Source organism: Sorex araneus, chromosome 6 (assembly GCF_027595985.1).
Source record: "Sorex araneus isolate mSorAra2 chromosome 6, mSorAra2.pri, whole genome shotgun sequence".
NCBI lineage: Eukaryota > Metazoa > Chordata > Mammalia > Eulipotyphla > Soricidae > Sorex > Sorex araneus.
In genome coordinates this window covers 37,835,286-37,847,239 of record NC_073307.1, presented here as the reverse complement: position 1 = coordinate 37,847,239, position 11,954 = coordinate 37,835,286, and the positions used below count along the sequence as shown (strand labels likewise).

At 40.2% G+C, this 11,954-nt stretch overlaps 1 protein-coding gene across 1 annotated transcript; it reads left to right on the top strand.

The window, feature by feature from the left end:
• The first annotated feature begins 825 nt into the window (after window positions 1–825).
• FTMT (ferritin mitochondrial) lies at window positions 826–1,814 on the top strand. The gene has a single exon (XM_004609947.2). The coding sequence runs from the start codon at window positions 1,071–1,073 to the stop codon at window positions 1,788–1,790; it is 720 nt and encodes a 239-aa protein (XP_004610004.2). The 5' UTR covers window positions 826–1,070; the 3' UTR covers window positions 1,791–1,814.
• The last annotated feature ends 10,140 nt before the right edge of the window (window positions 1,815–11,954 follow it).

Here is an 11,954-nt window from a genome sequence, read left to right as displayed (position 1 = left end):
TGTTTTGAGTTTTTATTTATTTATTTATTTGGTGGGGGGAAGACACACCTGGAGGTCTTGGCTCTCTGTTTAGGGATCACTCCTGGTAGGCTGGGGGAAACATATGGTGATCTCCCATATGATGCTGACGACGAATGGGCTTGGTCATGTCCAAGGTAAGTGCTCTACCTGATGCATTATTGTTCCCACCCCAGCAGTTGATTTATAAATATGTACTCTTGAAAGCTACATAATGTTATAATGCAACATTACTTCAATCAGAAATAATCAAAACTATGTACTTTAATAAAAATTGGGAAAGTAACCTCAAGTTTAGAACTAGTTTTTATATTCTTCCCACTTGCCTACAGTATCTAAGACCATCTTAACTTTTAGAAATACATCTTTTGACGTAGTCTGGTGAAAATCTCTAAAAATGGAACCCACTAGATGTAAACCAAATACAAACAGAAAGTTCATAACTTTGTAACTGTACCCCATGGTAATTCACAAATATTTTTTTAATAAAATAAAATAATCAAAATTTTTTAAAAAATGGAACCCACTATCCTGACAAGTAGGAACTTAAATTCGTTCAAATGACTAGACAGTGAATTTATAAACACCAGCTTCAATCTTAGGAAAACCTGATTTTTCACTCTCCAATGAACTGGCAGTGACTTTTGACAACCTTTTTGACAACCTTGCCACCCTCTACCCTTGACACTGGTCAAGACCAGCAGGGGGTGGGGGGGAGAGCAGACGAGGCTTGGCTCTCCGTCCTTTCTCGGGTGTGCATTTTAAATCGAGGCCAGCAATGCACTGCACACGCGCGAGCGTCCGAAACTCCCAATCGGGCGTGGTCCATCAGGGTTGCGACGCAGGCGCGTAACTGCCGTTCGTTCGGCTGCACCCAACCGCGGCCCGCACGCGGGTCCCCCGGGCTTCGCGCGCCCCCTGCTGGCGGAGAGCATGTGACGGAGTCGCTGTCGCCGGAAGCCGCGTTCGGGGTTCAGACCTGATGCCTCCGGCGTGCGGCTGCTCGCTGACCGGGCCTGGACTCAGTTTCCCCCTGCCGCAGAGCGGGAGCCATGCTGTCCTCTCTCCTGCTGCTCTCCAAGTACATCAGCGCTTCGCGGGTGCCCCTGCGCGGCTCGCGCCCAGCTCTCTCCCTCCCGCTGCCGGGGGCCGGGGGGCGCCCCTGGAGGCCCGGGCCAGCGGCTGAAGGCGGCCGACGCCTGGCCGCGGCCGCGTCCACCGGGAGCCCAGCGGGGCTCTCCCGGGTGCGCCAGAACTTCCACGCCGACTGCGAGGCCGCCGTCAACCGTCAGGTCAACCTCGAGCTGCACGCGTCCTACGTGTACCTGTCCATGGCCTTTTACTTCTCCCGGGACGACGTGGCCCTGGGCAACTTCGCCAGCTACTTCCTGCGCCAGTCCCGGGAGGAGACGCTGCACGCGGAGAAGCTGCTGCGGCTCCTGAACCAGCGCGGGGGCCGCATCTGCCTGCAGGACGTCAGGAAGCCCGACACGGACGACTGGAGGAGCGGCCTGAACGCCATGCAGTGTGCGCTGCTCCTGGAAAAGAACGTGAACCAGTCGCTGCTGGAACTGCACGCTCTGGCGGCGGACAAGGGAGACCCCCACTTGTGCGACTTCCTGGAAACCCACTATCTCCCCGAGCAGGTCAGGTCTATCAAGGAACTAGGTGACCACGTGCAGAACCTGGTTAACATGGGGGCCAAGGATTCTGGCCTGGCGGAGTACCTCTTCGACAAGCACAGCCTCGGAAAGGAAAGCCATCAGAATTAAGCCGCAGGCTCCCGCGCGGGAGGTGCCAGGCCCCAGTCAGCTGCCTCCTGCACCGTTGTTCCCTTTCAATGTACCTCCTCTTCATATCCCCCAATAAAATGATGTGTAGAGAAAACGGATTTCGCACATGCTAACAACGAATTTTTGCCCAGCATTAAGATAATAAATACTGAGCCCGAAAGGTCACCATTGATAGACTGCGATTAGTCAATTAGTAGAAAATCGATTGGAAAAAACAAATGTTAAAAATCAGACGCAAACTTTCTCACTACCAAACAGTATTCCGGACCAGGAATTTTACTAAAATTTCGTGCTTTCAACTCTACAAATGCCTGTTTTTCAAGAACTAAAGCAAAAGGCTCGAAATTGGAAGACAAATATAATACAATAAAAAAATTAACGTGGTACTGTGCAAATTATAATGTAATATTCCATAATAATTTTTCTATTTCCCAAAGTGGAAAAATCATTTTACATTTCCCAAAGTGGGAAAAACAACATTTCCCGTTTCCCAGGGGAAAGTAATGTTTGAAAATGATCTGATTTTTAAAAGATTTTTTTTGGTCTAGCAAATTTGAAACATACATAGGGTATCAATGCTGGCCTTAGAAACTAACACTGTATATTGATATTCTCAGTCTTGTCATTAAAAAAAAAGCTAATTTTTTTCTGTTTAGTGTTACTCAGGCATATTCAATTTCATGTAAATTTTTGTGTGTGTTTTGATAAGTATCCAACTCTGCCTTATTACACATTATACACTACACCACCAGCATAAATTGGCTCCCTTTAACAAATCAGAGCGACTACAAAAAAAAAAAAAAACTGCATTGTATAACGCTTAAAATGGAGGCAAAATAACCAATATGGAAAAATCAGGAAAGGATCCAGAATGGAGTGAACGTCAGATGGCAGATGTCTTCCTTGAGGTGGAGCTAGAGTGGAGAGGAAAGTTGAGGGGTAGTCCCTGGGTTGATAGTGTTTGGGAAGAAGGGTTGGAACCAGGATGTGGATGTACGAAAGAGCAGCTTCCTCCTCAATTTAGTGAGTAGTTGCCAAGATTTTAAAGGGCTCTCAACCGGAAAATGCTAAGATGCTGAGAGTTGTGCAGACCGCAGTCAAGTTGTGTAGAATAAAAACATGGAAGCAACCATAATGGCTGTTATTTTGAGTCTTCTAAGAAATAAATGCCTAAGGGGGATTAGGAGTATACACAAAATGTGTTAGGGCAAACAGAAAGGTCTTTGAGGAAAACTGGAAAGTTGGGAGATGCAGGTAGGAATTTGACTCCTTATAAATCTACTCCTGAGGGAAGGAAAGAGAAGTTATGCATAGTTCTCCAGAAAGTTCTGCTAAACAATGAGGGAAGACATACAAAGTCAGTTGAGGAATCCCAAGTCTGCAAAGTCACTCAGTAGGGGCTGGGTGCCCTTCCTGCTTTCAGTTACTGCCTGAGAATTGGAATAGGAATTTGGCCCTTGCAACAAATTAAGACATAATTGATTTTGCAATTCTGATTATAGTTTAGGTAACACAGTTGCAATAGTGCTAACATTTATGGTATTGATTATAAAGTTACTGTACCCCACCACCACTAAAGTGCCCAATACCCTCATCACTATCCCTATGTCTCCCTATGTCTCTGTTATTCTGCCTCTTCATTGCCATCTCTCCCTAACACTGTTTGGTAACCCAAGTTTTGTAATCCAAGGCCAGGGATTTGTCATGTTTTCATAGTTTTTCCCCTGGGTTTAGATTCTCTAAATACCACAGATGAGTGAGATAATTCAATATTTGTCCTTCTCCCTCTGACTAGTTTCACTGTACACTATGTCCTCCAGTTTCATCCATATTATAGTGAACTGCATGAATTCATCTTTTCTTACAGCTGTATAGTATTCCACTGTGCCATTTGTGTGTATGTGTGTGTGTACACAATGTATCCTTTTTAAAGAACAAGGAAAAAGTCCTTAGAAAATTATGCCCCTTGTAACTCCAGATCTGAGGCACATATACACAGCTGCATAAGTTCAACAAAACAGTTTAAATGAAAACAGTATACAGGGAAAGCTCTCTGCAGCTGTTAAATAAGATTCTGTCGAATGCATAATGATATGAATAAAAATCCACGAAGTGTTTTCTCTAGAAACAAGCATAAGAACAGTCATAAAATTATATTTACAGCTACAGGGAAAATTATATAATACATATGTATATAAGATGACTAGAATTATATGTACCAACAAGTGAAACTAAACAATTTGTGAGATGGGTTGTAATCAATATTTTCTTTGGTTATTTACTAAAGTGAATGTCTCATCATGGATAACAATTGTTATCATGACAGCAGGAGAAAAAATATAAAGACACAGCAATTAACGGCCTGAGCCATGGTGAAGCCTATGAAAATAGAAACAGATGCTGGTGAGAATTTAGAGACAAAATTTCTTCAATTTTGCAGGCAACTGAATGAAGAAAGTTACAGCAAGAAAACTGATGGAACTCAAACCTATGTTACTGGAATAGGTGATTTGAAAATAAATTGGGATGTCGAGAGGAGGAATAATTGGGGTGAATGTTTTTCTTTGGATTATGCTGATAAAACTTACTTTGCATTCAATAATGAATTACTTTATATTGCTCTATAAGATTGCTATTACAATTTTCCATAAAAGTCCTTCTAATTCTCCTATATGGGTGTTTTTCAAACTGTAGAAAACAAACCATTATTGCATCATGAAATTATTTAAGAACTCTCCACCATTGTCTCCAATTTTCCCAGCCACACCTTACAACTTCCGCCATAGCAAGCCCTTGATGTTTTATTTTACATTGCTTGTTATCAATAATTTGCTAAGAGAATTATCAAAGATGTTTCCTTAGAAAAAAGTAAAAATTGTTGTATAACACTATGGAGCCATTTTAAATCCTTGTATAAGAGATTACTAAAATGTTGCTATAGGCTAAGCCTTCTGTGTTTATCTTTTGTTAATTGAAATTGGTTGCCTTCTACATCATACCCATCCAGTCTGTTGTTTTACCACTGATTTATCAGTGTTGTAGAGTTTGAGATGTATTTTTAGCTCCAGCAAGTTCAGAATTTTTAATGAAGAGATAGAGCTGGAGTTAAGATTTTAACTGGATGGTGGCTTTGGGGTGTGACTACCTGGTTTTGGAATGTTGAATGCCTGTAACAAAATCATCATGAACAACTTTGAAAGCCACAGTGTTTAAGGAAAGTGTCAGGGAAAAATTTATATATGTAGGCCTTTACCTATTCCATGTAAACTCCAAAATATGTTAACACAGAATTTCTTTAAAAGTGTTAGGAATGACAGGTGAGACATGACTATTACCATAATGAGATACAAGTATAAAATAAAATATAATGTAATATACTTTAAGTGCAGAGTTGAAAACATATATAAGTAACTGAAAATAGGTATTTTATTATATTGTATTAAATTATTTTAATTTACTTATTTACATAGACCCAAATCATATACTAATCACTAATTGGTTCTTACTGGCTTATTTTCTGACCTTTTTATTTGCCATTTATTAAAGTTTTATTGGAATAAGCAACATAAAGTAAATTTGTTTTGTGCCAAAGGAATGAGGAGGGAAACTGGTGGATACTGGTGGTGTTGGAACACTAAATGCTTGAAACAACTATATATTAACAACTATGTAAATTGCTATATATTAATAAAAATTAATTTAAAAAATTATATTAAAACTCACTACCTTTTATTAAAAAAACAATTGAAGAGAAATAAAGTGAACTGATTTTTTAAACACATATTTTTCCTCTTTCACTTTTATATAATCAACCCGTTATATCTCAAAAATAGTAATTTGAGGTCTAAGTAATTTAAGTAGCTCTGGGTTTTGTCTCTGATACTATGAGGGGTGTGGCCACCACAACAATTAAATTTTCTTTTGCAAAGACCAGGAATGTAGCTCTAGTTTTGCATGTGTGAGGTTTTGGCTTGAATCCCTGATGCTGCTTTAAAAATTATAATAATAATAAATAACAAGGAAAAGGAAAAAATAATTTGAGTTAGTGACTTTTTACTTGATTATATAACAATGGATTAAGGCTTGTAGGAACGTGTAAGAGACACTATATATTCTTTAAAAAAATCTTTATTAGTGAATCACTGTGAGTTACAGTTACAAACTTATGAACTTTTGTGTTTGCATTTCAGTCATACAGTGATCATTTACCCATCCCTCCACCAGTGCCCATTCTCCTCCACCAATGATCCCAATATCCCTCTCTCCACCCCCACCTGATCCCCCAGCACCCCACCCTGCCTCTTCCGAAGGACATTCCCTTTAGTTCTTTCTCCTTTTGGATGTTGTAGTTTGCAATAGAGGTATTGAGTGGCCTTCATGTTCAGTCTATAGTCTACTTTCAGCTCGCATCTTTCAACCCGAATGGTCCTCCCAACATCCTTTACTTGGTGTTCCCAAGAAGCTATATTCTTGAACCAATATGTAATTCAGTACTGAATCTGTTTAATTACCATGTTTAGATTTTATAGTTATATACATAAAACTGGAACGATAGCATAGCGGGTAGGGCATTTGCCTTGCATGCGGCCGACCCGGCTTCGATTCTTCCATCCCTCTCAGAGAACCCAGAAAGCTACCAAGAGTATCCTGTCTGCACGGCAGAGCCTGGAAAGCTACACCTGGCATATTCGATATGCCAAAAACAGTAATAACAAGTCTCAGAATGGAAATGTTACTGATGCCCACTCGAACAAATTGATGAACAATGGGACAGCAGTGCTATAGTGCTACAGATATTCTTGATGGCGGTGGGTTTGTTTATGTCTGTGTCTGTGTCTGTGTGTGCGTGCATGTGTGTGTATCTATATATGTGTGTGTTTTCAAGTATTTACATCCTGGATGTCATTTCTATTTTATGTTTCTATCAAAAACTTTCAATAGTTGCCATCCTAGATAATTATTTTATACAGTTTCTTCTCACATCTCTCAGTTTTTCCTGTATTTTCTATCAGTAGATAATCCTCTAATTTCACTGAGAATTAGAATGACAGAACTTCACACTTTTGCATCATTAAACTGATCACATTTGTACATCTGCATTCACATTCCAAACATTTTATTCAGTACAATGGTTAAAGCTCCTATGCTACTTCCTAAAACCAACCTCCAATTGTGTCCTGAATCACAGCTCTTCTAAGTAGTCAAGGAACAAATAATTTAGTCATTTCTCACTTGAAATTACTAAATGTGCCCTTTCTTCTTATTGGTTCCAAGAGAAACAAACAAACTAAAAAAAAAAAAAAGAAGTGGTAATTTTCCTCTTGAATAAAAGTCAGTTTTGAGTTTCCACTTGCTTCTGCGAACGCTAAGCTACCACCCTCCAAAAGAATTGTATCGCTATTTTAAACCAAATTTCTTCAGTTAGTCCTGCTTCCTGTCTCCACTTCTGTTCTCTCTTGTCCTCCCCACCTCTAAGGAAGTTTGTGTTCACCTTCCCTTACCACAGCAAACTTTTTTTTTAGCATAATTAATGACTTTTATGTGGATGAGCTCAGTAGTCATGTCTCAATCTTCTTATTAATCAGCATGAAAGCAGGATTTGTAATTTCCCACTTAAAGTCTTTTTTATTATGTATTTCCTCTTTCTAATCCCCCCTCATCTTCCTAAACTTGAAACATTAGAATGATACAAAACTCAGTCTTTGTAACTGCTTGTCTTATATCTCTTTTTACATTACATGTTAACCTTCTTATTAAAAACACTGTGTCATATAGAAATGGGCTTTCCATCTGCCACTGACAGATAGGCTTGAATGGTGGTGGGAAAATTCTTACAAAACATAATGCCCAAAATTAGAAAGAGAGTATTGGGGATATTGTCTGCCATAGAGGCAAGGTGAGGACTGGAATGTGGAGGGGTGGTGGGTTGGGGGGGATACTGGGGACATTGGTGGTGGAAAATGTGCACTGGTGGAGGATGGGTGTTCCATCATTATATGGCTGAATTTCAAACATGAAAACTTTGTAACTCTATCTCACAGTGATACAATTTAAAAAAGGAAAAAAGAGTAATGTGGAGTTCATGCCCAATTCAATCAGCTTAATCAATGGTTGAACAAATAGCAGTACTGCTACATTATTAAAAAAATAAATAAATAAGTAAATAAATGGGCTCTGAACTATTCTAAGCTGACCTGGGTGTCATTGTATTTGTGAACTGTTGATGAGTTTCCTGCCCCAGTGTCAGCATTTCCTTGACTTTGAGATAAAGGTTTGAGATTAAAAGATTTTTCAGGTCTCTTTTACTTTGATAATGTATCACTCTAAAACATTCCAATTGGGGAAGAGTATAGATTCCAGATTTTCTGTGGATTTCAGAGCAGAACTTAGACCAATAAGTTGGGAAAAGACGAGACAAGAGAGGGGAGTTGACGATTTAATGAGAAAAGGCATTTCAGAGACAGGGGAAATGTGGACAAATTCTATTTTCAGAAGTATTGTCAGAGCTATTCTGTCTTGACTGTTCTAGTTATGATCTATAAGACCCCTTATTAATAATTTTATATTTATAGAAAAGATGTAAGGATAATACAGAGAACTCCTTTATTCTATGAGAGTAATTTCCCATAGTATTAACATTATACGTTGTTATAGCACATTTATCACAATAGATAAACCAACATGAATATATTATTATTAATTTATCTCTATCCATTTTTCTTTAATTTTCACCTAATGTTCCACTACTCTTCTGTATCTATATTTGACCCCTAAATAGCTCATGTAATCCTGAAACTTTTATTTAAATGTATAACTGTTAACAAATAATATGCTATTGTCATTTATTTGACCGCACCTACAAACTCAATTAAAAACTAACATTTAATATTTACTCCCTAGTGTCTAATAGAAATCTGATAATTAACACTTCTAAATCATATCCTTGATTCACCGTGCTCCATTACCTGCTTAATTCAAAAAGTTTTACTTTTTAATTAACAGAAAAATCCATTCTACCCATTTCTAAGATTCATTTATTCTGGACTACTGTCTTTCCTGCCTTTACAAGACCTTCAGTAAAACCCTTTATGTCTTTCTTACAAATAAATCCTGAATTTTTCCACTCATTACAACTATCATTGGAGCTACTTATCTTTTATTATTAAATTTTATATCCAGTGTCTTAAATATGACACACATATTTCTTGAGTCTCTTGCCCACATGCCTGGCTATCTTCCCCAGGACCCTCGAAGGGGATGGGCTCCAGTTTTCCTCCCCGCCTTGAGCAGAGCTCTCGGCGGCTGAAGACATCTGGAGCCTAGCCACAGCCAGGCTCAAGGCCCCTCTTCACACGTTCAGACAAGCCTCACGCATGAAGGTACCAGCAGAGGAACCCAGATGTGTGTAATCCCATCAACGGCCAACATCCAGAGACTTAAAAGCAAGCTCCTACACTAATCATCAGAGAGATGCAGATCAAAACAACTTTGAGATACCACCTCACACCACAGAGACTAGCACACATCCAAAAGAACAAAAGCAACCGCTGTTGGAGAGGATGTGGGGAGAAAGGGACCCTTCTTCACTGCTGGTGGGAATGCCGACTGGTTCAGCCCTTCTGGAAAACAATATGGACGACTCTCAAAAAATTAGATATTGAATTCCCATTTGACCCAGCAATACCACTGCTGGGAATATATCCCAGAGAGGCAAAAAAGTACAATCGAAACAACATCTGCACATGTATGTTCATCGCAGCACTGTTTACAATAGCCAGAATCTGGAAAAAACCCGAATGCCCCAGAACGGATGACTGGTTGAGGAAACTTTGGTACATCTATACAATGGAATACTATGCAGCTGTTAGAAAAAAGGAGGTCAAGAATTTTGTAGTCAAGTGGATGGGCATGAAAAGTTTCATGCTGAGTGAAATGAGTCAGAAAGAGAGAGACAGACATAGAAAGATTGCACTCATCTATGGTATATAGAATAACAGAGTGGGAGACTAACACCCAAGAACTGTAGAAATAAGTACCAGGAGGTTGACTCCATGGCTTCGAGGCTGGCCTCACGTTCCGGGGAAAGGGCAACTCAGAGAAGCGATCACCAACTACATTGTAGTCGAAGGCCATGTGGGGGAAGGGAGTTGCGGGCTGAATGAGGGCTAGAGACTGAGCACAGCGGCCACTCAACACCTTTATTGCAAACCACAACAGCTAATTAGAGAGAGAAAACAGAAGGGAATGCCTTGCCACAGTGGCAGGGTGGGGTGGGGGGGAGATGGGATTGGGGAGGGTGGGAGGGACACTGGGTTTACGGGTGGTGGAGAATGGGCACTGGTGAAGGGATGGGTTCCAAACTTTGTATGAGGGAAGTATAAGCACAAAAGTGTATAAATCTGTAACTGTACCCTCACGGTGATTCTATAATTAAAAATAAATAAATTTAAAAAAAAATAAAATAAAATATATGCTGGGAGGCATTAGATAAAATAGAATGCAAAAGAAAGAGAAGGAAGAAGAAAATAGAAATAAGTGAAATAAAAAATAGACAAACATTAGAGACACCTAAAATAAGCCAAAAGATGGCCATTTAACAAAATCAACTGAATTAAGAATAATCTTTGTTAGACCAATCAAGGAAAAGTAAAGAATAAAGAAAAGGAAAAATAAATAATAAAATTAAAAATATTAGAAATGCATAATAGATTCTGTTTTTTATTTTGTTTGGGAGCCACACCTGGCTGTGCTCAGGACTCACTTCTGGCTTTATGCTCAGGCATCACCCCTGGTGATACTTGGGGACCTGTATGTGTTGTTGGGAATGGAACCCAGTGTGGCCTCATGCAAGTCTACTGAACTATTCCTGCAGCCCAGGATTTCCATTGTAGCCAGTTCCCAGGCAGTGTCTGGGTATCCCTGCCTCCAGCTATTTTTCCTGTGGGTACTTCCACTCCAGACTAAAAAGGATAGCTCGTATAACCAAAAACTATCAGAAAGCATGCCCATTTATGATTCCCAAAAATGTAATGCCATTTTGATTGCCAACTGATTTCCAAATTTGGGATAAATCTGCTTGAGTCAGTCATGGCAACAAATAAGAAGCTGAGTGACAGAGTTCCAGGGACAAAGAACTGAAACTTCCTCCCAATTGCCAACACTACTAATGCATCAAGCTTGAATGTGATAGCCCCAAAGAACACATCCTTCAATTCCAGACAGCCCTCATTGATCTGCTTCATCCATGATATCTTGACTGCACATGAGACCTGGATTAGACTATCATACTGTTGAATTATTTTCCCAGAACTCAAGAAAAACTCATAGTCTGTGAGTTTTTCCAAAATATTTGTTTTAAACTGCAATTTTTTGTTTGTGCAAGAATAGACAATAATGATTCTATACAAGGATAACAGGGAATAAAATAAACAACCTTTATGTCAAGAAAAAAAAATTAAAAAAAAAATAAAAGCAAGCTCCTAGAAGCGCGCGGCCTCAAAGGCAATACATATAACCTACTTTTCCCTCTGGGAGAAACTAGCAAACTACTGAGAGCTTCCTGCCAACATGGGCCAGCCTTGCAAGCTTCCCATAGTGTATCCATATGCCAAAGCCAGTAACCAGCTGAATCTCATTCCACTGACCCTGAAAGAGCCTCTAATGCGTCATCGTTGGTAATGCCGAGAAGAGAGAGGCTTCTAAAATCTCAGGGATGGGACGAATGGAGAGGATACTGAGACCGCTCAAGCAACTCGAAGATCAGCGGGATTTTGTGATTCGTGATATCCAGTGTCTTAAATATAAAACTCTCATCTTGATTTTCTCCGCGCCCGCACCCCCAGAATGACTGACGAAGAGGAGGGAGCTGCTTGGGACACCAGCAGCCCACCAGCAACCTGCAGTATGTGACTTGAGAGTTTCCGCCAGGTCCCCCGAGTGGGGGACCGGCGTTTCTCTTTTTTTTCTTTAATCTCTCTCTCTTTCCCTCAACTTCTCCTGGGCACAGCACAGCATCTACCCCACTTCTCTGAGCACAAAATGGAGAGACGCACCCAAATGCGTGGCGCGGCTGGCGGGGGATCCAGGGCGGGGAAGTACCGGTCTCCACCCACATCGGACACTTAAAGAGAGTGCAGCCACGTG